This window comes from Balaenoptera borealis (assembly GCF_965194805.1).
Source record: "Balaenoptera borealis genome assembly, chromosome: 20".
Lineage (NCBI taxonomy): Eukaryota > Metazoa > Chordata > Mammalia > Artiodactyla > Balaenopteridae > Balaenoptera > Balaenoptera borealis.
Genome location: NC_138879.1, coordinates 36,060,431 through 36,088,347, shown reverse-complemented (window position 1 = coordinate 36,088,347; position 27,917 = coordinate 36,060,431). Strand labels below are relative to the sequence as shown.

The 27,917-nt window shown below is 39.2% G+C and overlaps 2 protein-coding genes and 1 pseudogene across 4 annotated transcripts in view; all 3 read right to left on the bottom strand.

The window, feature by feature from the left end:
* PPM1E (protein phosphatase, Mg2+/Mn2+ dependent 1E) overlaps positions 1-12,751 on the bottom strand; it is a 205,316-nt gene extending 192,565 nt beyond the window's left edge. For both annotated transcript variants that reach the window (XM_082372033.1, XM_082372034.1), the window contains exon 1: positions 12,169-12,751. In XM_082372033.1, coding sequence (XP_082228159.1) covers positions 12,169-12,608 — 440 coding nt within the window. In that variant the 5' untranslated portion in view covers positions 12,609-12,751. The remainder of the gene's footprint in view (positions 1-12,168) is intronic.
* On the bottom strand, positions 4,125-4,533 carry LOC309618412 (small ubiquitin-related modifier 2 pseudogene; annotated as a pseudogene). Its single transcript has one exon. The product of its transcript is annotated as a small ubiquitin-related modifier 2 pseudogene (transcript).
* Positions 12,752-14,546: 1,795 nt separating the features above from the next.
* Positions 14,547-27,917, bottom strand: part of RAD51C (RAD51 paralog C) — a 62,206-nt gene continuing 48,835 nt past the window's right edge. The window contains exon 8 of the mRNA XM_082372081.1: positions 14,547-14,700. Within this exon, the coding sequence (XP_082228207.1) occupies positions 14,652-14,700 (49 nt within the window). The 3' untranslated portion in view covers positions 14,547-14,651. The remainder of the gene's footprint in view (positions 14,701-27,917) is intronic.

Below are 27,917 nucleotides of genomic sequence, written 5' to 3'. Positions count from 1 at the left end.
AATGGGATATTCCAATTGAGATGTGCTTTAAGTGTAAGATACAAACAGGATTTTGAAAACTTGCTATAAAAAATGAAAAATATCTCAATAATATTTTAATACTGATCACATGTTTAAATGATAACATATTTAGATACATTGGGTTAAATGAAATAAATTATTAAACTAAATTCACTGTCTTTCCATTTTTAAAATGTGGTTAATAGAAAACTTTAAATTATATATGTGGCTCAATTATGTTTCTATTGGACAGCACTGGTCTAGACTTTTAGGCAAGTGTCCTCCTCCAAAATGCCCTAAACCAAGACCACAGTCACCTATAACTATTCTCCTCTTTCCAACAGAGTTCAGTGGCATTAACGGCACACAGCTGTGTAGAAATACAAGACAAGCAGTACTGCAATTCAAATATTAGTGAGAACATGGAGAAACCAGACCTCTCATACAGTGCTGTTGGACAAAGTAATCTGTCAATATCTAACAAAGTAAAAGTGTATGTAACTTCAATCTGACAATTCCATTTCTAGGTATATACTCAAGAAGTCTATGAACACATACACAAGGAGACATGTCCAAACTGTAGAATTATTTGTAAAGCAGAGAATACCAGCTATCCACCAAAGTTATGTGGTTTTTTCTACATAGTATAAAGTTGTTTCTTAACTGCCAAGCCAGTGGCTACATTTCCCAGTCCTGTTTGCTGGGAAATGTGGGCCCTAGGTGGTGTCACGTGACTGGAATTCTAGTCAATGGAAAGTGAACAAAATTATATATGCCACTTCTAAGGACTGGCCCCTAAAAACCTCCAATACCATTCTCCACTCTTATGTTTGCTGGATGTATTTTGATGCCTAGAGCAACCTTGGAAACCAGAAATTTAAGATGACAGACTCTCTATTAGCCTGAGTCCCTTAATCACTCCATAGAACACAGTGCCTTCTCCATTGAAGGTACTCTATGAGCAAGAAATAAACTAACATTATGTTAAGCTTTTGAGATTTCAGGATTTACCCACTAGAGCAGCTATTTTTAACCATTATAGTGCATAACATGCAAAAATTAGAAACTCAACTGTCCATCAATAGGAAATTAGATAAACAAAACAAATACACTCATATAGAATGCTATATAGTACCTAAAATGAAAAAACTATATCTATGTGTATCAATATGAATAAATCTTTTTTAAAAAGGTTAGTCTCAAGATAGCTACTTATGAAAACAAAAACAAAAAAAGCCCACCATATACTGACCATACAAATATGTGTGTAGTAAAAATATAAAAATATAGAGCAGGATACATTCCCCAAACTCACAGATTACCTCTGGAAAGAAAGAAAAGGGAATGGGTTCATAGAAGACAGTGAAAACAAAGTCTTCAATTCCATATGAAATGTTTTATTTCCTTAAAATAATCTTAAACAATTATGATAATTTGTTGAAACTGAATGGTGGGTATATGGATATTTTTATTATTCTCTGTTATTTTCTAAGTGTTTAAATCATTTCATAACACCAATAATCTTTTTCTTATATATAGCTGCTTAGAGAGTAAACTAGTAAAACCTTGTTAGAAGACATTTAAAAACTATGTACCAAAAGCCTTAAATATGTGAATATACTAAATGTAATCCCAACACTGTATACTATATATAAATACACTCTAAGAAAACCAAAGGTGTGCTCAAAGGATGACCGTCAAAATATTCTTAGAGCAACCAAAAATTGGTAACACCTAAAATGTTTAATAGAACTGTGATCAAATTATTGTGTATTCATTTAAAAATTACACAGAATATAAATAATGGGAGGTGGGGTGAGACGTGTGAAGATATAGATGAAAAAAGATTGGCCACAAATTGATCATTGCTGAGGTTGGGTGGTAAGGACACTATTTTTTATATACTTTAAATTTTCTATAATAAAAAGTTTTAAAAATATGAGAATAGCAAAATTTACTAAGTTTTTTAAAAAGCAGTTTAAAGTAGTAAGAATAATACCTTACTTTTAATCTCTTGGCTCATTCACTGGATCAGCAAATATTTACCGTGTGTTGTATATGTCCCTGTCATTACTGACCTAGGGATGTGATGGCAAACATGTAGCTAATAATCTAATGCAACTGCCTCCAAACACTTGCTCAAGCACTCTATCAAAAAAATTTGGAGGAACCATAAACAAGATGAAAAGACAACCCTCAGAATGAGAGAAAATATTTGCAAATGAAGCAACTGACAAAGGATTAATCTCCACAATTTACAAGCAGCTCATGCAGCTCAATATCAAAAAAACAAACAACCCAATCCAAAAATGGGCAGAAGACCTAAATTGACACTTCTCCAAAGAAGACATACAGATTGCTAACAAACACATGAAAGGATGCTCAACATCACTAATCATTAGAGAAATGCAAATCAAAACTACAATGATGCATCACCTCACGGTCAGAATGGCCATCATCAAAAAATCTACAAACAATAAATGCTGGAGAGGGTGTGGAGAAAAGGGAACCCTCCTGCACTGTTGGTGGGAATGTAAATTGATACAGCCACTATGGAGAACAGTATGGAGGTTCCTTAAAAGACTAAAAATAGAACTACCATACGACCCAGCAATCCCACTACTGGGCATATACCCTGAGAAAACCATAATTCAAAAAGAGTCGTGTACCACAATGTTCATTGCAGCTCTGTTTACAATAGCCAGGACATGGAAACAACCTAAGTGTCGTCGACAGATGAATGGATAAAGAAGATGTGGCACATATATACAATGGAATATTACCCAGCCATGAAAAGAAACAAAATTGAGTTATCTGTAGTGAGGTGGATGGACCCAGAGTCTGTCATACAAAGTAAAGTAAGTCAGAAAGAGAAAACAAATACCGTACGCTAACACATATATATGGACTCTAAAAAAAATTTTTTTAAATGGTTCTAAAGAACCTAGGGGCAGGACAGGAATAAAGAGGCAGACGTAGAGAATGGACTTGAGGACATGGGGAGGGGGAAGAGTAAGCTGGGACAAAGTGAGAGAGTAGCATTGACATATATACACTACCAAACACAAAATAGATAGTTAGTGGGAAGCAGCCGCATAGCACAGGGACATCAGCTTGGAGCTTTGTGACCAGCTAGAGGGGTGGGATAGGAAGGGTGGGAGGGAGACGCAAGAGGGAGGAGATATGGGGATATATGTATATGTATAGCTGATTCATTTTGTTATACAGCAGAAACTAGTACAACAATGTAAAGCAATTAGACTCCAATAAAGATGTTTAAAAAAAAAAGAATAAAAAAAAAAATTTGGAGCATCATGAATACCCCCACCCCAAATGTAGATACACATTTCTCATGTGTGTATATATACAAATATAAATTCCATACATACACATCCATGCATACACACCACTCTCACCAGCAATATATTAGTATTTCTTTGAGTAAGCTGTATTCCACATAATCTACTTAATAGTTCCATTTTTGTGGATTTCTCATCAAATATAATCACCTTTAAAAAAATCTAATATAAGTAAGGATGGGAGAAATATAGGCTCTTAAGTTTTGTTCCTTTTTACATGTGCATTACAAATATTATGTTCAACCCATGATTTCTTTTCAGGAATCTTTTTTTTTTTTTCATTTTAAACAAGAAGTTTATTTAAACTTGACTTGAAGGGAAAACTATCTAGGATTCATTTCTTTTAGAGTAATTTATCCCTACTTAAAGACAGATTGTAACATGAACATGTAACAGCTACATACAAAAAAGTTGTAAAATTGTCCTTGGTTTTACAATGATAAATGAAAAACATTAAAATTCTCCAATCGAACAAGGTATGCAAGAATTTTTATGTTGTTCTTTTTTTGTTAAACAGTGAGAGCAAAATAACTTACTGGAATATAAAGATAAGAGCTGACGAGCATGCCACTCGTGGACAAAAGCGGGTATTTTCACAGAACCAGTATTTTTCCCCATTCCATCTCCATTTGATGTCAATCGAAACATACCATTGGCCATTTACTTTAAAAAAACATGCAATATGCTTGTGCATATACACCATTTACTTTATGTACAATAAAGGAATGGGGAAGAGGAAAATGAAAGAATAGAGAAGCTACACAGCAGGAGTCAGGATGTGGTGGAAGGAACCAAATTGCAGTTTTCTAATTGAGAATGTCTCCTTGGTCTGCAGGAACAGAATTCTGGAGTAAAGTAGCAGGTTCCCTTTTTAGTAGACACCTGTCTGCTGCTGGAACACATCTATTGTATCTTCATCCTCCATTTTCAACTGTGCAGGTGTGTCTGTTTCATTGATTGGCTGCCCATCAAATCGGAATCTGATCTGCCTCATTGACAAACCCTGTTGTTCACAATAGGCTTTCATTAGTTTACTAAGTGGTGTATGCCTCTTAATCTTAAACTGCACCACAGAACCATCCTGCCCCATCAAATTATTATGACCGTTGTTGTCAGTCTTGACTCCTTCCTTGGGCTTTTCGTCAGCCATGGCGAGCATCAGAGTCTCCTCAGGAACGCTTCACGAATTTCGTGTCATCTTTGTGCAGGGGCCATGCTAATCTTCTCTGTATCCTTCCAATTTTAGTATATGTGCTGTCAAAGCGAGCACTTTGCAGGAATCTTTAAAGTCAATTGTCTATTTTGTAAGGGCTAATTTTGTTAAAACCAGTAAATATAATCAATGAATCGATTTAATCAGAGCAGGTAAACTGCAATAATTCATAATGTTCTGAAAACTGGAGTAACGGTGCCACTGTCAACTCTTCTAAGCTAAGAAACTTGGACTTCATCAGGATACCTCATTTACCATGTCTGACATGAAGTCAACTGTCATACAGAACAAGCTGCCAACCTCAATCAATATATCAAGTTGCGATGGTCCAGCCACCGCAGGGGGTCTTCCAGGTCCCGACGGAGAGGGGTAAGGGACTGAATAGCACCGCGAGTATGGGGTCAGAAGGACCAAGACAACTGATGGTTGCTAGGCACTTTATTTAGAATTTACTGAATCTTATATAGACAGAAAAGGAACTTATTATTAGACAATAATCCCATGGAATTGCTTATCGTCTCAGTTCAGTCACTACCATGGACGTCAACAAGTTTACAACAACTAACCTTGAACATTATCTTCCCTTAACCAGGCTCACACACAGCCCCCAGCCATAGGGAACAACCAGGACTCTCAGTTCCCTGAGGTCTCCTGGCTTGAGATAGCTTAGCTAATCTCTTTTACATTCCTCAGGCCTGGGAAAAAGAGTGTATTCCAAGGTAAGGGCTTTGCTTTTTGTGAGAGACATACTGTCTCCTCCAGGAGTTACCTCCGGCTAAGACTGCATGCTTCCCACATCAAGTATTACTAGCACCCAAGTTCATTTTTTTTTTTGGTCACACCATATGTCTTGCAGGATATCTTAGTTCCCTCACCAGGGACTCAACCCAGGCCACGGCAGTGAAAGTACTGAGTCCAAACCACTGGTCAGCCAGGGAATTCCCTTAAGTTCATATTTTGTATACAAGGAAAAAGATTTTAATATTTTATTCCTTCACTGAAATGGATCATTTTGGGTACACCTTATTTTGAAGACCACTAGTCAAGTAAAAGATATATAAATATTTGTGGACAAAAAAATAATAAATTAAACAAGTGCTACAAAAGGAATAAGCACTGAGTATTCTGTAAGAGGACGTGGAAGAGACACCTAACTCATTATGAGTGTGAGGTTGGTGAACAAAGGAAGTGATGTTAAATGGAGACCTAAAGAATGGGTAAGAGATTGGACTGGGTGAGGTGAGGGTGGGATAGCATGGTAGATCAAGAAGAAGGAATAGTATGTTATATCCAAAGGTGCAGAAGTAAGAGCAAACACAGTACATTCAAACTAATATATTAATAGTCTAAAACAGCTGAAGCGTAGCTTCTAGAGGTGGGATTGAGTGGGTGGATAGTGATTCAGGGATGAGGCTGATAAGATTATAAAGCTTTGTTTGGATTTTATCTGGAGGGCAATGGAGAAATAGGTGATGAAGGTGTACAGTAAATAATTGGCTTTGCCCAAAGAGAGGTCTGGCCTTTGTCCTCAGTTCCTGGGAGTAACCTCTAAATCCCTATTTCTAAAGTAATAGGATTGTCTTCGTTATTCAGGTGGGCCCCTTGGATCACATGGTATCAGCCTGAGGGGAGACTGGAAACTAAGTTCAACCATGTGAGCAATCAATCAGTAAGTCCCAGTAAAAACTCTGGACACTGCAGCTCAGGTGAGCTTCTTGGGTTGGCAATACCCCATGAGAGAGAAACACATTCCTGAGGACAATGGAAGCTTCACATTTGAAACCCTTCTAGATAGCATCTCATGCATCCCTTCCTTTGGCTGGTTCTAATTTGTATCTTTTCCTTATAATGAACCATAATCCATTAATATAATAGCTTTCAGCGAGTTCTTTCTAGTGAATTATCAAATCTGGAGGTGTTTTTGAGAAACCCCAAACTTATAGTCAGTGTCAGAAGTGAGGGTGGTCTTCTGTGAACTCTTCCCTCTAACTTTGTATTTGGACCCTAACTCCCTGCAAACTTCTGCCTCAGGCAGACCTGGCTTTCTGGAGGACTGTGCCTTTGACCTCACAGTTTGGCTAACTCCAGGGAAAGAGTAAAAATATTTAAGCAGTGGGTGACAATTAGTCAATCTACATAATCTAGACTCTAGAGGAATCACTGGCTACACTGGGGAGAATATATTGAAGAGTAAGACTGGGAAGAGATGACAATAACAGTGGGGATGGTGAAGGACATACTTATGAGATATTTATAAGGCAAAATTTGACTGAATGTGAGGGTGAGAGAAGGAGAAATCAGGGATGAACCCACCAAAAAGAGAATTAGGTTTTAGTTTTGTCTTCTGCAGGGGAGAGAGAGGGAGGTGGAGGATTAAATTCAGTTTTGGACAGTTTAATTTGAGAAGATATTTAGCCATCTAGATAGAGCCATTCAATTAGCAGTCAAAGCAGGGACGGAGACAGAGTCGGGAGCCATTAGAATAACTACAATAACCACAATCATGGGAGAGACTGATGTTGACTACAGACAAATAAGTCAACCAGACTTGAAAAGGCCAAGGACCAGGACTTCCCTGGTGGCACAGTAGATAAGACTCCACACTCCCAATGCAGGGGGCCCGGGTTCCATCCTTGGTCAGGGAACTAGACCCCACATGCATGCCGCAAGCAAGAGTTCACATGCCACAACTAAGGCGTCTGCCTGCCACAACTAAGGAGCCCACTTGCCACAAGTAAGGAGCTGGCAAGCCGCAACTAAGGAGCCCAAGTGCCACAACTAAGGAGCTCATGTGCTGCAACTAAGGAGCCAGTGAGCCACAACTAAGAAGCCTGTGAGCCACAATAAGGAGACCGCCTGCTGCAACTAAGAGCCAGTACAACCAAATAAATAAATAAATATTTTTTTTAAAAAAAGAAAGAAAGAAAAGGCCAAGGACCAAACACCAATATAAAAGGGTTAGGCAGAGTATTAAAAGCTCACAGAGAAGTGGCAGCCTGAGAGGTAGAAGAAAAACCTGAAAAGTATGGCTTACACTGAATGGTTGGTATTTATTGTCTTCTTTTTGCTACTTCTTACTACTTTTTAATAAGAAAAAAAGGTATTCTAAATGAATAGTATAACTTGCATCCATGTATTTTTCCATATATATACATAGACAAAGTTTAATGGTTTTCTAACCTATCTCAAAGTCATTAATGAGGCACATAACTCAATATAACTGAATTATTAGTAACTATAAACAATGATTTTCTTTTCCAAGCCATTTTTAAAGTGCCCACCCTCATTACTACTGTAAACCATGTGTAAGTACTTAACTTTGTCAGGCTGCTGGGATATCTGTCTCCCCCTTGAGAAGTCCAACCCAGACTAAATGAACAACTAAGGAAAAAACTGCTCGAAAAACGTAATGACATACAGTTCTAATAAAGACTTCAGAGTATTTGTTTCTGCTGGGTTAAAACAAATAGATTTATCCCCAGTAAAATATAGAGAAATAGAATACAGTATTGACCCATGTAGCCTATCCAAGGTTATTCATATCTGCTACAAGATCAGCTGTAAATTTTATTTGCAAATTATTTCAAAGCTATAAAATATCTCACCTCCACCTTTTCAAAGAGATTCATTAACCTCAGAAATCCTAATATTATGTCATTAGAAAGTATTTATTTTAATCTCTTGGGGGGCATTTTAGTTTAAAGGAGTAAAGGAGATAATTTTTATACTAACAGCTAAAGGTTCCAAATCATTGGAATATTTTATTGACAAGTAATAGACAAATTCAGTGATATAGTTCTAAAGTATTGCATGAATTTATTATTGATTCTTAAGGTTTAATTAGTTGAAACAAAATTGTTTAAATGGTCCTTTAAAAAAAGTATTTAGGGGGGCTCCCTGGTGGGGTTAAGAATCCGCATGCCAATGCAGGGGACACAGGTTCGAACCCTGGTCTGGGAAGATCCCATATGCCGCGGAGCAACGAAGCCCGTGTGCCACAATTACTGAGCCTGCGCTCTAGAGCCCGCGGGCCACAACTACTGAAGCCTGCGCCTAGAGCCCATGCTCTACAACAAGAGAAGCCACCACATGAGAAGCCGGCGCATCACAACGAAGAGTAGCCCCCGCTCACAGCAACTAGAGAAAGCCCAGGCACAGCAACGAAGACCCAACATAGCCAAAAATAAATGAATGAATTAAAAAAAAAAAAAAAAAAGGGATTCCCTGGTGGCGCAGTGGTTGAGAATCTGCCTGCCAATGCAGGCAACACGGGTTCGAGCCCTGGTCTGGGAGGATCCCACATGCCGCGGAGCTACTAGGCCCGTGAGCCACAACTACTGAGCCTGCGCATCTGGAGCCTGTGCTCCGCAACAAGAGAGGCCGCGATAATGAGAGGCCGGCGCGCCGCGATGAAGAGTGGCCCCCACTTGCCGCAACTAGAGAAAGCCGTCGCACAGAAACGAAGACCCAACACAGCCATAAATAAAAATAAATAAATAAAAATTAAAAAAAAAAATTACTGTAAGAATCATGAAAAAAAAAAAAAGTATTTATAGCCCACAACAGACATCTTTCTCATCCAAGGGGAGTTTTACCATTTTGAATTATTTTTCTTTCAAAATGTTACATGTTTATATCTAGCAGAGAAATATCTAAGTACATATTTCCTATTTTGAAGCCTAATGGCAAAAATTCTGTCCCGAACACTGAAAAACTTTTAAGTTGCTAATTATAACCATATTTTGTCCATTTAAACCTTGATCCTTTACTTATCTAAGCAACTGCTTATCTCAAGCTAATCCTAAGCTTTGTGTTTACCAAAATGAAGAATGATAAATATATCTGCTGTTCTTATTCTAAAAACTCTGAGAGAAGCAAAATAGTGACAAAGACATTCACTACATTTTTAAAAGTAAAATTTCAGCCAGTGTATACATTAACAGTATTGAGAAGGTAAGCACCCTTTTCTTCCTCAGCGAACCTGTCTGTTTAGCAGTTTCATACTGTATATTTCTAAAATACTAACAGAAAAAAACACGCTAGAGATTTATGAAACTGTTATTATACGCAGTGTTATTCTCTTCTTACATTAGTCCCAACTGTGAAATTGGTGAATATATATTTCAAGTAACTTCATTTAAGAATTTTAGCACTATTTGACAAGCATGACAGAGGTTTTAAAGAATATTAAGAATTCCCAAAATAAACAGAGTGGGTATTTGAGAAAATATTTTGGGAAAAAAAAATCTTCACCTTCTCCAAATTAGCAATTCCAACATATCCCTAATCAGAATTATTTCAAAGGATTTCCTAGGAAATTTGACAACCCAACATTTCAATATGTCGGAGAGTTCTGAGGTTCAGAGATTATGGAAATGTTGGAATCATTTGTACATAATTTGTCATTTCTGAATCTGGATCTTCAGTTCTCTCATCTGTAAAATAAAGCGAACAGGAAAATGATCTATCCCTCCAATGTCTTCCAGTCTCGATTCTTGTGGTTAAGTGATATGATTTTCCTTTATAAATAACAAAATAAAAAATAAAAGCATTAAAAGTATGTGTTTTTAAACTGTGAGACTTGGGGTTTTTTTTTTTTTTTTTTAAATCTGTTAAGGACCTTGAAGATACTTTACATAAACAAGCCAGCCATTTTATATCTGAATAAAAATAGGTTAATAGCTTCTGCACAAAACAGTATATATGATGAAATCTCTGATTTAAGGTGAAATAATGTTTTCCAACTTTAATTTTGCTAGTTTTACTTCAAATCTAAACTTCTGTTCTCAATTAGATGGCCATTTTATAATTTGAATACTTTTCTAGTTTATACATGTAGTGAAAATCTTGCTTCCTTTCCATGTGGAAAAACACACATCTACTTACCATCATCTTTACATAGATTTCATTTTTTAAAAAACTTTCAATGGCACATGTTCAAAGTTGTTCTAAAGTAATGACTCTTTTTTTTAAAATGGACCTTCTCTAATATTTAAATGTGTGTTTCTTTAATTCTGCAACTGCATTTGTAAAGGTAAGAATTGTCAAAATAGAATTAGTCTGATGCTGAGATAAATCCTTCCACTTTGGTAAACATTTCCATTTTATTTTAAGCAGGAAGTCTTAAGTGTCTTTATATAGTATTAAAAATGACATTTCATAAGCCCTTTTCTATGATACTTTACAAACACTAGGAAGAAATACTCTAAGATGGTAATACTGTTTATATCTGGGTAGTGGTATTACATGCCATTTTATCTTTTGCATTTCCCAAAAAGCATTATTACTTTGGTAACCAGATAGTATTTCAAAATTAAATTTTAAATAGCATATAAAGTGTGGGACATCAACACAGTCCACTTCTACAGCAGACATGTTAAATACTTTTTCCCTATTGACAAGCCTCTGTTTTAACAGGAAGAGTGATTTGATCAGGTGTCTGTTAGGCTGGATAAAGACAAAACATTTACTTTCCAGGTCCTTCTCTTAATCTAGGTTTTTGAGAAGATCCAAGAAGTGAATTTAACTGCAGTGAATCTTGCAGTAGTAAACTTTCTGAGGGGTACAGAGTAACACCTTTCATTACAACTATCAGCAGAATGGGGAAAGACTCCCCAGGTTTACCAGTGTTCTCGGAAACTTGTTCGTATTCTCCTTTGTCATTATTTCAGAACAATTCCATTTAGAAAGAAAAGCAATTGTAAACTTTCTATTTCAAGTCCATAAAAACTGGGAGGAAAGGAAAAGCCTTGACCTTTCTATTTTAGACTTTCATCTGTGTAGCTAAGCCATCTGCTTTCTCTCCCCTACCCCATCTACTTAATGGACTGAAAATACTGCATCTAATTGCAATTTAATCAAACCAGCCAGAGTTTTCCACTTTAACGAATTACAACTGTCTTTCACCTGAAGGCTCGCATGTAAAATTTTGCTTACCCGTCCCTCCCGATTCCTTCCCACCTCCCTCAATTGTGAGTTAGACGAAGATACTAGGCTTCCGTGTATTAAGCCATCTACACTTTCAACACCGAGTGCCCGACAGAAAATCTACTCCAGTCTCTCCTCCTGTGCATCTGGGGCTGGGATTATCATCTTTGTTGCGGTTACGCAGGAGGCACCTAGCAGCTCTGCCCAGAAAGGAGTCGCGTCTCTCCGCCGCCAAACAACAAGGGACTCAGGCTGGGAAAAGACAGACCCGGGTGGGAAGAAACCTCCAGGAGGAAGAAGAGAGCTGGGAAGAGGGAGCTCTCAAGACTGGAAGGAAGGACCTTCCAAGGCACGAAGGGGAAAGGGTGTGTGAAGTGGAGCAAGAAGTGGGCGGCCGGGGAGAAGCGGGAAGCAGGGGACGGGGCCCGGCGGGAGGGCGCGGGGGGCGGCTCCCGGGCCGGGCAGGAGGCGCGGGGGCCGCGGCGGGCGTGGGCAGCTCGCAGACAACAGCCCAAGTCCGAGCAGCGGGGGCGCTTTTAACCGCGCCAGGCGCCGGCGTGGGGGGGCATGAAGAGCGGAAAAGAGCAGTTTGAGGGGCCGAGGGAGCCGCGTCGAGGCCGGTGCGGCGGGGACAGCGGGCCCACCCCCAACCGAGCCCCGCTACTTAACTATTTGTAGAGCTGCTGCAGGCACAGGTCCAGGCTCTCGCCCTCCACCTCCTCGCGGGTGATGCGCTCCGACAGCGGCCGCGGGAGCGGGGGCAGCGGCGGCAGCTGGGGCTGCGGCGGTGGCACGGCCGACTGCCCCCGGGCTGCCGCTGCCTCTTCCTCCTCGCCCTCCGCCGCCACCACCTCCTCCTCGGGCTCGGGGTCTTGCTCCTGCTCTTGCTCCCCCTCCTCCGTCGCGGCTACAGTGGCCGCCTCCTCCCCGGGTTCCTCGACCGAAGCCTCGGGCGCCTCAGCCGCTACCAGTTCGGGCTCGGGCTCGGGCTCCGACTCGGGTTCGGGTTCCGGCTCGGGCTCGCCGCCGCCGCACGGTCCGCGAAACTCGCCCAAGAATAGCTCCAGGAAGCGCCGGTAAGTTTTCTCCTCGGGGCTGCAGCCGGCCATCGCTGCTCATGCCCCGGAGCCGACCGGGAAGTGGGTGGGGGAAGCCCAGGAAGGGGAGGGGGCTGCTCGCGAGCCACGGGCTCCTGCAAGGGCGGTTAACTGCCGCACCGGCACGAGCGATCAGCACTAGGTTGCTTGGAGAGGGCTCCCGTAGGCGTGCGCGCCGCCGAGCCCGGACGTGCGCGGCCCGGGGGCGGAGGCGGAGCGCGCTGCCCCTCTCTGGTCTGGAGGGAAAGTTGGTCGCGGGCGCGCGCGCGGGGTCCAGCGACGGCCCACCCTCTAGCCCTACGAAGAGCTCAGCCCACGCTGCCTAGAGACTGTCGCCATGGCAACCGGCTCTAATTAAGAATTTCAGGGTCCCTCCCGTCGAGTCCGCGGAGTCGAAAGGGCACTCGACTTGTCCCCTCTCCAACTCTGAATGTCTTCATTGTATGGATATCCTAACCCCCAGTGTATAAGACAGAACTAAGACATCTCCAGGTCTAGCTGTTGGTTCCCACTTGGATTGGATTTACCTCAGTTTTCCTTATCTGTCCTGCCTTGCCTTAGGGTGCTTATCTGTTGAAAGATACCACAGTGTGAACACCTTTTGTTGTTGATGACACTAATTTAATAGTTTGAAGGGGAAGGCATCCAACACCTACCAAGTGGTAGTTTCCTTTGCCTACATTCTCTCATTTGATTCTGTGAAGATAGTGGTGTTATCCTCATTTCTCAAAAAGAGGAAACAGGATTAAGTACACTCCTTTTTTTTTTTTTTAATATTTATTTATTTATTTGGCTGCCCGGTCACGTGCAGGATCTTTTAGTTGCGGCAGGTGGGATGGAACCCGGGTCCCCTGCATTGGGAGCACGAAGTCTTAGCCACTGGACCACCAGGGAAGTCCTTAAGTACATTTCCTTTTTTCAAGGTGTCAAAGCTACTAGCCATGGCATTGGAATTAGAACCCAGGTTGTAAGCTTCCAAAGCCTGTCTAGACCCTTTTTCCTGTACTCTTCTCTGCCTCTGAAGATTCAACAGTGTAATAATACGTCTATAAAGCCTTATTTTTAAAGGGTATAGTTTACGAGTCATTTTCATACCTTTAATCCTTACAATAGCGCCTCAAGTTAGAAGATATTACCATGATTCCATTTTATAGATGAGAAAACTGAGACTTAAATACATTGCGACTTTGCTCAAGGTCACACGCAAATGATGTAACAAGGACTAAATCCAGGTCTTTTCACTGCAAAGCCATCAGTTTTCCAGCACACCAAGACACCCTTCTTTAGTGTCTGCGTAATATATATTAGACTTTATTGCATAATATGTATTTTTTGGTACATTTTGTTTGCTCTTCTTCCCCATCCCCCTGAGCCTCTTTCCTTTGTAGACTGAAACTGAAACAACTTTAAATTATTCTAATTTTCTTACCAAACTACACACAAACCTACTATTTTCAAGCCTTACTGAGGGGGGTGGGAGAGGGAGAAGCTGTGTTGTTATACAGCTGTATAGATGACAGCATCATTACTGCATACTGCCATGTCCATGGCAACATATAATTCAGCAAAAATATAGTGATTCTTTCTCTACTTTGAAAAACATGTTCACAAAATATCCACCCCATCCTCTCCATTTATTGTTTCTGGGTTTCAGTTGGATTTAGGGTCTGAAATACCATTTCTAGTCAGTTATTAATGGCAGAAGGAGTCTCCCTGCCAACTGTTTTCATATAATACTGTATTCTAAATCCCTGACGTGATACTGTTATTTTAAGAGTAAATGGCTTGAGCTCACTAATGTACATTATGGCATCATGTAAAACAGACATCCATTCTCTCCTAGCTTGAGATTAATTAATACACGATAGAAAGCGTATAGTGAGTAATGCACATGAGTCCTCTGTAACTACTTATTTTTGTCTCAAAAGTAAATGGAAAGACCTAATAAATAAGTCTGTTTCCAGACAAGCTAAATGTATTTATACGTGTTTTGTTTAAAACATCACCAGTGTAGAGCAACTTCTTTATGAGATGCCAAGAAAGTCTTTAAATTCCTCATTTGTCTTTGTTTTCAATCCACTTGTTCATTTCCGTTTCAGAATGTCTAGGAAAGATTGACAAAATTTATAAGGCTGCAAAACATCAAAATGTCCACAATTTTACATTCCAACAACTATTTAATATCTCAGAATTTGACATGATGACATTTAGTTCAAGAGTACATAGCTGTCAACTGTAACAATTCACATCCAGCTACACCTTCCTATTTTGTAATGTAGTTGCCCCCTTCACCTAGATGACATTCATTTGTGACATTAATTTATGACTCAACCCACATATCAAAGGGAAGTGTTATATGTTGGGGAAACATTACTACTAAAAGAAAAAGGCTACACCTCCACATTACTATAAATGAGAGGTGTGTTTGCTTAGTTTAATAAAGATATTTCTTTACAAAAGATCAGTATGGATCCTATTGCATCCATTTGACAGAGTAGCTTTGCCAGAAGGTTGCTGACAGCAGTGCTGGGATCTCAGAGCAGCTGTGTAGGATGATTTTGCCATCGTCAAGAAGTCTTTTTAGTCACTATTTTGCATTGCTTTACTTTCCTCTTCAGTTCCTCTCCTCGTATACTTCCCTAATCCCCTTTCTTGCTGTCTATTTTAAAATATTGAGCTATAAAAAGCATATGTATTAAGTGTTTTTAATTTTTTTAAGGTTTTTTTTTTTTTGAGATTTGTCGTAAGAATTGTTCTCCCTCTAACCCTTAGCTCTTTGGAGGAAATGCACGTGTTCTTTCATAGACATTCATTGTAATCATGATATTTATAAGATTAAAGAGGGGAATTCCCTGGTGGTCCAGTGACTGGGACTCAGTGCTTTCACTGCCGAGGGCCCAGGCTCAATCCCTGGTCGGGGAACTAAGATCCCACAAGCCGCACAGTGCAGCCAAAAGAATAAAAATCTAAAAAATAAAAAGATTAAAGAGAATTGTTGAGTTGGGCAGTTTCTTATATGACCCAGTAATCCCTCTCCCAAATATTTACCCACAAGAAATGAAAACATATCCACCAAACACATACACAGATAACACATCACCAAAAAAACCTTGTATGTAAATTTTTTCAATAGTTTTATTTTATTCATAACAGCTCAAACTTGGAAATAACCCAGATGTCCATCAGTAGATGAATGGATAAACAAATTGTGGTATATTCCTACAATGGAATACAACTCAGCAAAAAAAAAAAAAAAAATCAACTACTGATAAACACAACAACAGGGGTGAATCTCAAAAACATGCTGAGTGGGGACTTCCCTGGTGGCGCAGTGGTTAAGAATCCGCCTGCCAAAGCAGGGGACACGGGTGCGAGCCCTGGTCCGGGAAGATCCCACATGCTGTGGAGCAACTAAGCCCGTGCGCCACAACTACTGAATCCTGTGCACCTAGAGCCCGCGCTCCGCAGCAAGAGAAGCCACCACAATGAGAAGGCCGCGCACCGCAACCAAGAGTAGTCCCTGCTCGCCACAACTAGAGAAAGCCTGCGCGCAGCAACGAAGACCCACCGCAGCCAAAAATAAAAAATAAATAAATAAATTTATAAAAAAAAAAAAAAACATGCTGAGTAAAACAAAATCCAGGCGCAAAAGAGTACATACTCCATGATTCCATTCATATGAAATTCTAGAATAGGCAAAACTAATCTATAGTAACAGAAAGCAGATTAGTGATTGCCTAGGACTGATGTGGGGTGGATGATTCATGGCAAAGGATTAAGACAGAATTTTGTGGGGGTGATTAGAATGTTTGATATCTTGACTGGGTGGTTATATAGGTGTACTTGTCAAAAATAATCAAAGTGTACATTTTAAATAAGTGTATTGTATGTAAATTATACCTCAATAAAGTTGATTTTTAAAGTTAAAAAGAATTGATTACTGTTTAGTCCTTTTTTTGTTCTCATATCCATTCCTTCTCCTACCTTGCTCTCCTCTGTATTGTAGGGGTACTGACTCTTTCAAGCTGCATTCACCAGCTTCCTTGACAGCTGACTTCCAGCTGAGATTTGCCCAGTGGGCGACATCAGCAGGAAATTGGAAGGTGGAAGGAAAGGAAAAAAGCCAAGATATTTCTTCCCTGTCCCCTACCTCAGTCCTAATGCTTGCTGCATCTCCTTTATAGCTTTGCTTCCTCTGAACCTGTCCATTGCAATTCCAGCTTTTGTCTGTGACACCAGTCCCTGAGCTCCAGAAACATCATCTTCTTCCATTTGTCCATCAGCCTAGAAATGGTAGCTGGTTTTAGCTTCCTAATCTTGCCTGCTATGGACTGAATATTTGTGTTCTCCAAAAATTCATGTGTTTAAATCCGAACCCCCAAGGTGAAGGTATTAGGAGGTGGGGCCTTTGGGAAGTGATTAGGTTATGAGGGCACAGCACTCATGAATGGGATTAGTGCCATTAAAGATGAGGTCCAACCACCTAGAGGGGTGGGATAGGGAGGGTGGGAGGCAGGGAGACACAGAGGGAAGAGATATGGGGATATATGTGTATGTATAGCTGATTCACTCTGTTGTAAAGCAGAAACTAACACACCATTGTAAAGCAATTATACTCCAATAAAGACGTTAAAAAAAAAAAAAAAAAGATGAGGTCCAAGAGAGACCCCTCTCCTTTCTAAATGTGAGAACACAGTAAAAAGACTGCTGTCTGTGCCAGACACTGAATCTGCCAGAACACTGTTCATGGAACTCCTATCCTCCAGAACTGTGAGAAATAAATTTCTGTTGTTTATAAGCCACCATATTTATGGGGTTTTTTTGTTTTAGCAGCCCAACCAGACTAAGACACTGCCTCACCTTCCCTTTTGGCTTTTTAGCTCTTCTATCACTTGTGTAACCAACTGCCTGATTCTATTCCCTCTGTTTTCTTAACTGGATCTCAGTTGATACAATAACAAATAATACTTTAAAGAACGATAAAATATATATATAAAAGAACTATAGGGGCTTCCCTGGTGGCGCAGCGGTTGAGAGTCTGCCTGCCAATGCAGGGGACACGGGTTCGAGCCCTGGTCTGGGAAGATCCCACATGCCACGGAGCAACTGGGCCCGTGAGCCACAATTACTGAGCCTGCGCGTCTGGAGCGTGTGCTCCACAGCAAGAGAGGCCGCGATAGTGAGAGGCCCGCGCACCGCGATGAAGAGAGGCCCCTGCTTGCCACAACTAGAGAAAGCCCTCGCACAGAAACGAAGACCCAACACAGAAAAAATAAATAAATAAATAAAATTAAGAAGTGTTGTAAGAAAGGTTAAAAAAAAAAAAAAAAAAAGAACTATAAATGGATCAAGCTGACATTAAAGCAAGTTTAGGTCTTCAAAGGTACTACTCAAACACTGAGTTTACTTGAAGTCAGCAGTAAATGATTTCCTGGAATTAAAAATTATGAATAGGCTGCCAGTGGTTCAAGGGTAAGGAGGGAAGGATGAATAGGTAGAACATGGGATTTTTAGGGAAGCAAAGACTATTCTGTATGATACTACAATAGTGGATACAAATCATTAGACATTTGTCAAAAGCCGTAGAACATACAACACAGAGTGAATCCTAGTGTAAACTATGTACTTTGGTTAATAATAATGTATCAATATTGGCTCATCAGTTGTAACAAATGTACCTCACTAATGTAAGATGTTAATAATAATTGGGGAAACTGTGAGAGGGACTTACATATATCTCTGATCTAGTGCCTAGGCAAATGTTTAAGGCTAGGCCTAATGACAAATGTTATATTGCAAATATAAAAATGTGTCATTTTTCATTCATATTTTTTCAATTGATGGAAGGATAACTAATATATAAGTACTTTTTAAGATATATATTTTTAAATTTATTTATTTATTTATTTATTTATTTTTAGCTGTGTTGGGTCTTCGTTGCTGCGCGGGCTTTCTCTAGTTGCAGTGAGCGGGGGCTACCCTTCGTTGCGGTCCGCGGGCTTCTTATTGTCGTGGCTTCTCTTGTTGCGGAGCACGGGCTCTAGGCACACAGGCTTCAGTAGCTGTGGCACGTGGGCTCAGTAGTTGTGGCTTGTGGGCTCTAGAGCTCAGGCTCAGTAATTATGGCGCACGAGATTAGTTGCTCCACGGCATGTGGGATCTTCCCGGACTAGAGCTCGAACCCGTGTCCCTTGCATCGGCAGGCAGATTCTTAACCACTGCACCACCAGGGAAGCCCACTTTTTAAGATATTAATTCGATTGTGTTGTCAAACTGACTAGTAGGGAGCAAGAGAATACCTGTCAACTGAAAAAACTGAGCACATAAATGTTTTCAAATAAGAACATCTTCATCCTTTCTTCTCAGTATACCCTACCTACATCCTCTACATCCTAGATTAATAATATAACTTTTAAATCATATCCATTTGCTGCCAAAAATATTACTGCTATATTAATTTTTATTCCTCTTCTCTTGATGGCTAATATGTTCATACTGCAGCAAGAGTCCACAGCTGTCAAAATTAAAATTCACATCAGGTAATAACAGGTCCACATGCACTATTTTCATCAGTCCTAAAAAGCAAAGAAGTCCCCAAAACAGGTTCTAACTTTTTTTCTTAATGTTTTAACCATTAATGATAACAGTCTTTTTTTTTTACCTTGCTTAGTTCTTTGAGGAATCAAAAAAATTTTTTAACTTATTATGACATGCTTATGAAATAGGAAGAGGGCAGGGGTTGATGGTACTTTCTGATGAGGATACTATAAATGGCAAAGATGTAATATATTCCTTCTATAATAAATGGTTCTTCTAAAATGAATTGACGCCAGGGACTTCCCTGGTAGTCCAGTGGCTAAGACTCCATGCTCCCAATGCAGGTGGCCTGGGTTTGATCCCTGGTCAGGGAACTAGATCCAACATGTCGCAACTAAGAGATTGCATGCCAGAACTAAAGATCCTGCATGCCGCAACTAAAAGATCCCACATGCCACAACTAAAGATCCCACATGCTGCAACGAAGATCCCACATGCCGCAACGAAGATCCCACACGCCGCAACGAAGATCCCGCATGCCACAACTAAGACCCGGCACAGACAAATAAATAAATTAACTTTAAAAGGATTAAAAAATAAAACGAACTGACTCAAAAAAAAAATCCACTTCAACATTTTGCTACTAGTTTTCACTTTACAAAAACCAAAAGCACTATATGGTGGTTAAAAAAAACCTATGTTATCTAATTTTTCAAAAATTTATTTATTTTATTTATTTATTTTTGTCTGCATTGGGTCTTCGTTGCTGTGCGTGGGCTTTCTCTAGTTGCAGCGAGTGGGGGCTACTCTTCATTGCGGTGCGCGGCCTTCTCATTGCAGTGGCTTCTCTTGTTGTGGAGCACAGGCTCTAGGTGCGCGGGCTTCAGTAGTTATAGCACACGGGCTCAGTAGTTGTGCCTCACGGGCTCTAGAGTGCAGGCTCAGTAGTTGTGGCGCACAGGCTTAGTTGCTCCACGGCATGTGGGATCTTCCCAGACCAGGGCTCGAACCCGTGTCCGCTGCATTGGCAGGCGGATTCTTAACCACTGCGCCACAAGGGAAGCCCTAATTCCCTTTATATATTTACTTAGAATAAATACATGCAAGAATCGAGTGATATTGATCATGTTCTCTTTTAGTCAGCAGATGCCCATTACCCACTCTGGAGCATTCATCAAAAAATCCAACTGCTTTTTTAAATGAAAAAGAAGCAGACAACTAAATATGAAAACTCCACACAAAGTTGTCTCCTATGCTCAGATAATACCAAACACTTTATTCTTCACTGAGTGTGGAGCTGATGGAATTGAGCCACAATGACATTTGTGACTAGAGGGGAAGATGGAAACGATTCCATTAACCTAGAGTGCTGTAACATATGGTAATCATAAGTGGTAGAATAGCTGGGTTGGACAAGGGTAAAGTAAGCCATGTGGCACAGACATTATCAATTACCACACATGGTAACCATGCTGATACAATGTACCTTCTCCAGAAAGGAAATGATTTGGGCATATGAATTGGTTTGCTGGCTTATGAAAGAGTGATCTATAAATGACATATCTGGCACCAATATAGCACATGTGGTTTCCAGTAATTTTGCAAGTTGGGGGCTATTAAGATTTGAAGAACCTCCATATACCTAAATATCAGTACAATGCATTGCAGTTACTTGCACAAAGGCAGCAAATCAATATCTATGCAAAATAAACTTGGGTCATTCATATATAAAATTATTTTTCAAATATCTTTTATAAGTGTCACATAAAATCCTGGAGTTTTGTATCTGAAAAAATAATTTCATGACTGTTTAAGGTATAAAGCTTATGGTCATGGCAAAAGTTCAAGATTAGATCTAAACTGTACTGGGAGATGGAATTACATTTGTTCCAAATATTGGCAAAAATATTGATTTTGAAAGAAACATGATGAAAACTGTGTTTTAAGAAAATTAATATACGAATATTCTTCCAGAAGAAACACTGAAGGCTGAAAGATCAGTTGGGCAATGGGAGATAATAAGAGTACAGAAGAGAATGGTGTCAGTGGGAATGAAGATGAACACAAGAAACTAAAAGACACTCTACAGGAAGATCTGAAATTCTAAGAAGACACCTGAAGATGCAGCTTAGGAAGAGCCAGTAACCCACCCAGAGAGGCTCTCAAGTGGCTATTCTGGCTATCTATTGCTGCAAAACAAACTACTGCAAAACTTAGTGGCTAAAACAAAAACGACCTAATAAGGACCTACTGTCTAGCACAGGGAACTCTACTCAATACTCTATAATGGTGTGTATGGGAAAACAATCTAAAAAAGAGTGGATATATGTATATGTATAACTGATTCACTTTGCTGTACACCTGAAACTAACACAACATTGTAAATCAACTATACTCCAATAAAAATTAAAAAAAAAAAAAGAACAACACTACCTGTAACTGGGAGACAAATTTGAAAACAATTAGGACAATTAAAATAGAACATTATAGGTTGAGTGTACAGCACAATAAATAAATAAGTAAATAAAACAAAAAGCACTTTACTGTATTTCACAGCTCTGTAGGTTGACTGGGCTCAGCTAGGTGGTTCTCACTTGTAGGTCTCGTGAGGTTGCAGTCTGATAGCAGTTGGTTAGGGATAAAATCATGGCTAGATGTCCAAGAGACTCACTCACATTCTACTTTTTTCCATTTATATTGAAAAAAAATTGAGCGGAAAAATGACTAATATGTAAATTATTTTCAAGATATTAATTTGATTGTGTTGCCAAACTGGCAGTTGAGGCTGGCTGTTAACTGGGAGCTCAGCTGGGACCATCAACTGTAATGCCCACACATAACGTCTCCAGTGGCCTTAGGGTAATCAAATGTCTTACATGGTAGCTTAGAGTTCCAAGATTGAGTGTTTCAGTGAATAAGACAGAAGGTGTGACCTGGTGTCATAAATCAATAGCATTACTTCCGTGGTACTCTATTGGTGAAAGCAGTAATAGGCACATTTGGATACAAGAGAAGGGGACATAATACACCCCAACCTCCTGATGGGAGGAGTGTCAAAGAATTCATCTTGAAACTACCATAGTGACATTTACCTGCATGAACTTATGACAAAGTTTAGCAACTTAAACTTCGAAGCTCAGAAATTTGAGTGTTCCACAACCTAAGTGTCCATCAATGGATTAATGGATAAAGAAATTGTGGTATACATATATATATATGCATATATACATATACATACATACATACATACATACATATAATGGAATATTATTCAGCCACAAAAAAAATGAGGAAATCCTGGGAACTTCCCAGGAGGTCCAGTGGTTAGGACTCCACACTTCCACTGCAGGGGGCACAGGTTCGATCCCTGGTCAGGGAACTAAGATCCCACATGCTGCGTGGTGTGGCCAAAAAAAAATAAAATGAGGAAATCCTGCCATTTGCAACAGCATGGATGGGCATTGAGGGCATTATGCTAAGTGAAATGAGTCACACAGAGAAAGACAAACACTGTATGAGCTCACGAATTTATAGAATCGAAAACAAACAAACTCATAGAAAATGAGATCAGATCTGTGGTTACCCAGAGGCAGAGTGTTGGGGGAGGGGGAATTGGAGAAAGGTGGTCAAAAAGTACAAACTTCCAGTTACAAGATGAATAAGTATCAGGGATACATGCATGATGATTATAGTTAACACTGATATATGATACACATGAAAGTCAAGAGAGTAAATCCTAACAGCTCTCATCCCAAGGAAAAAAATTTTTTTCTTTTTGCTTTCTGTTTTAATTGTATCTATATGAGATGATGGATGCTAACCAAACTTATTGCAGTAATCATTTTACAATGTATGTAAGTCAAACCATTATGTACACCTTGAATTATATCTCAATAAAACTGGGGGAAAAAAAGAAATTTGAATTTTCCAAACTTAATTACACAGAAGTATCTTAACTGACACTAACAAATCTCATAAGAAACTGATGTATAAAAATCACAATGACAACATATGAATTTACAATGAGAACTACTAATTCCATTGAGACCAGACAATTGTATCGATCTGGCTATAACCAAAGTACCTGGGAAATCAAACTATCAACAAATTGATAACTGATGTGCATGGGATCAGACAAGAGTTCATTTTGTATTTAAAGCATCAAACCAAGATAGCCTCGTGCAACCATTTCCACAATTAGGATCAGCTATCAGGACCAATCTAAGAAGGACCCTCATTCCCTTGAGCAGGGCTTGAGTGGTTAAACCAAAGTTAGCTCCATTTTGATCCTTTTCCTACCATACTCTATTGCTTGCCAACACTTCTGATTGACACATTTAAAGAATATGGCCCTATGCCATATTTTCCCAGGTTAGAGTTTCTAACCTAAACATTATTGATATTTTGGGCCCAGTAATTCTTTGTTATGGGGGGGCTGTAACGTACATTTTAGGATGTTTAGCAGCATACCTGATCTTTATCCACTAGATGCCAGTGGCACCTGTCCCTAGCCATTGTGATGAGCAAAATATCTCCACAATGCTAAATGTCCCCTGGGAGGCAAAATCACCCCAAGCTGAGAACCACTTCATTAATATAAGAGCATGGACTCTGGAGTTAGACTTATTTTGACTTTCGGATAGGCTGTTTCCTAGTAGTATGACTTTGAACAAGTCATAAATTACAATGTACATTCCTTGTTTTTGGTTGCCCAGCAGCTATACCCCTTTCTTAGCAGCGTCTCAATCTCTTTGAGGGAATTACCTCTCCTACACTGTATGCAGTTTTGGTAGGCCTCCTGGCCTCCTCTTGCAGAAGCCAAAGATAACTGTACTGACATTCTCCCCCGGATGCTACCACATCCCGGGGTCAGACACTGACCTAAGTTAGGTCAGTAGAATACTCTCTCCCCTGACTTTGAATCCTGACCAAGTAATAAGGATAGAGAAGGGTGATAGTTCATTCATCTCAGTGGGCTCCTACCATGAGACCATTCCTATGATCCCTGCTGTCTGGGGCTGTGGAACTAATTAACTAGGTTATGCATTTCCAAGCTGGCTTCTTCTGCCTTCCTATTGTTTCTGTAACATACAGTAAATGTTAGCTACTATTAGTAAGGGGTCTTGAAGATTCCATAGTTTAATTCTGAGAGCAAACTTATTTCTCTAGGGTCTTCCCTGGCGGCACAGTGGTTAAGAATCCGCCTGCCAATGCAGGGGACACGGGTTCGATCTCTGGTCCGGGAAGAGCCCACATGCCACAGAGCAACTAAACCCGTATGCCACAACTACTGAGCCTGTGCTCTAGAGCCCGCAAGCCACAACTACTGAAGCCCATGTGCCTAGAGCCCATGCTCCGCAACAAGACAAGCCACTGCAATGAGAAGCCCGTGCACTGCAAAGAGGAATAGCCCCTGCTCGCCACAACTAGAGAAAGCCTGTGCACAGCAATGAAGACCCCATGCAGCCAAAAGTAAATAAATTAAATTAAATTAATTAAAAAAAAAAAAAAGAAATGCTAAAGGCAGTTCTTTGGACTAAAGGAAGAAGAAAATTTGGAACTTCAGGACTGAAAATGGTAACTATGTTTGTAAAGAAGAGACAGATTTCTCTTGGTTTCTTTAATTACAGATGACTGATGAAACCATATTTTAACAGTTATTATGGAGTTCATAGTATATGTGTATAATACATAGAACAACTGTATCATAAAGAATGATGAGTAGGGGTAAATGGACCTATACAATTGCTATGTTTTTGTATTTAACACAGAGTGATACAGTATTAGCCTTAAATAAACTATAAAGAGTTAAAGATACACATTGTAATCCATGGATCAAATACTAAGTAAGTAATGCAAAGAGATACAGATTTAAAAGCCAATAGATAAATTAAAATGGAATGCTAAAAATAAATATTCAGTTAATGCAAATGAAGGCAGAAAAGGACCACACCACAATGAACAGTAGCCCCCACTCGCTGCAACTAGAGAAAGCCCACGTGCAGCAATGAAGACCCAACACAGCCAAAAAAAAAAAAAACTTATTTCTCTAATTTCCAAGTTCTTAGAGTACAACTTGCTGACACTTGAGCGTACCTGTTATAGAATTAATAATTTGGCAACTGACTAGATATGTAGTCATTATAAGAGTAAGTCTTTGAGGAAGGTTCTGACATTAAGAGAAACGAAGTAGAAGAAGGAAACCAATTTGGGGAAAAATGGGTTTGGTTTTATATATGTCAAATATTTGATAAAACTATGACATTGTTAATGTAAAACAGATTGCAGTGGGTTTGGAGCATGGGTGATAGAGCTTAATATGTTGATTTGGGACACAAAAGAGGATTAACATGACAACTGAAATAAGGACTAGAATAATTCTTTTGAGGTTAGAGAGAAAAGCGGACATTCAACTGGATTCTGGTGTCACTACAAACAGAATCCAATTCTGGCTGATTTAAACAAAAAATATCTAATATTTATTAAGTAAATGAATGAAGAAACCCCAAATTTCATGAAGAAAAATGCATTAGCTATAATACTAGCATATTTCACTAATTGTCCTACATAGAACTTGCCTTTAGAGTTTGGCTGATATAAGATAGAATACATTGGCATTTTTCATCTAACTGCCTTCTGAGACACCTCTTAACTCAGGGGCCCTTTGTCAAATTCAAAACTCAAGGCCATGGTTAACATACAAATAAATTCCAGATGGAGAGATTTAAACATAAAATTACACTTGTTTACAGTTCTCTAAGAAAAAATGGGAGAATTTAATAATCATGGAGTGGGAAGGTCTAAACAGGACACAGAACTCAAAAGTGAAAAACTGACTACATAAAAATCTAATTTCTGTGAGACAAAAAAATAAGAAAAACTGGGGAAAATATCTGCCATATCACAAAGGCCTAATACCTTCCTTAATATGTAAAGAACTCTCACAGATTAAAAAGACCAAACACCCAGGGGCTTCCCTGGTGGCGCAGTGGTTGAGAATCTGCCTGCCAATGCAGGGGACACGGGTTCGAGCCCTGGTCTGGGAAGATCCCACATGCCACGGAGCGACTAGGCCCGTGAGCCACAACTGCTGAGCCTGCGCGTCTGGAGCCTGTGCTCCGCAACAAGAGAGGCCACGATAGTGAGACGCCCGCGCACCGTGATGAAGAGTGGCCCCCTCTTGCCACAACTAGAGAAAGCCCTTGCACAGAAACGAAGACCCAACACAGCCATAAATAAATAAATAAAAATTAAAAAAAAAAAAAAGACCAAACACCCAATAAAAAAATGGACAAAAAATAAGAACAGCCAGTTCATAGAAAAGGAAATAGAGTAACTTGTAAGCAAATCAAAAAACATTCAACCTCACTTATAAAAAGAGAAAAGAACAAGAAAATGTTAATATCACACTATGAGATGTCATTTTAATAAACATCAAATTGGCAAAAAAGATAAAATACGATGTTAAGGGCATAAACAGCCTCTCTCAAAGAACACTGGTGGAAGTATACATTGGTAGTATCTCTGGAGGATATGTGGGCAACATCTATCAAAATTCTAAATGCACATACACTCTGACCAATTCCTTATATCCTCACGAAAAATTTGATTAATCTAAATATCCATCAATTTAAGAATGATTAAATAAAATGATATTTGTACAATGGAATATCACACAGCAATTTTTTAATTGAGAAAATTCTATATGTACCAATACAAAAATAAGGTGCAGTTTGGGTTAAGATTTAGGTGTTGAAGAAAAATTATATTTATATTTTAGATACATGGAATAGCTCTAGAAGATCACACAAGAAACTGGTAATGATGATTGCCCCCTAAAAATGAACGGAGTGACAAAGGTACAGGGGAGGAAAGAAGACTTACTTTTCACTGAATTTCAAATCTTGTGCAAATATTGCTTAGTAAAAAAAAAAAAAATTAAAAAATAAAATAAAAAACAAAGACCAGAAAAACATTTTTCTCTTGAAAAACTAATGATAGCAATTATGTTTCCCATTATTAGACCAAGAGTTATATAATCAATTATGTTTTCCTCTTTGCCTCGGTTTATATAACTTAATTTAAATTCTCTTTACTTTGCTACTTCACTTTTTCTTATCTGTGTTAATTTTTAAATTTTGAAAATAGGTAGAACATAATTTCCATAAGTTCTCAAGCTCTTCTGAGTGAACCCAGCTTTTAAATTCTCATAAAATAAGCTATATGTAAAATCACTATCTGAGTATCGCTGTATTTAAAAACTCACATCTTACTATGCGTAATGAGAGTCAAATGGATAGCTGAAGCACAAAAAGGCCTAAGTCAATGGTGAACTAAAACTGAAAACAGGCAAAGGAATATATTGTGGTCGAAAACACATGAAATCTTGTCAACATGTTTTATGCCAAAATCAGTTCTAAGGGAGCAAAATGTTCTGTAAATTCTAACAGTAACAGTAAATTTAGGCACTGACGTTAAGCCACCTCTCTCCTGCAACTCAGTGTTTTTTTTTTAAACGTAATAGAACATTTCAACATCATGTCTCAAAGCTGAAATGCAATGTATTGGAATGGAAACCCTAGAATTATTGATTTTGAAAATTAAAAATGTGTAAATGTCACTCTTCCATACTTCCAGTATTGTTCATTTAAAGTGAATATTTAATAAATGCCTCTGCAAAAACAGAAACCACAAAATTTTGACCAATGAATTTAGCAATCATTTAGTCCTATCTTTTTTTTTTTTTAACATCTTTATTGGAGCATACTTGCTTTACAATGGTGT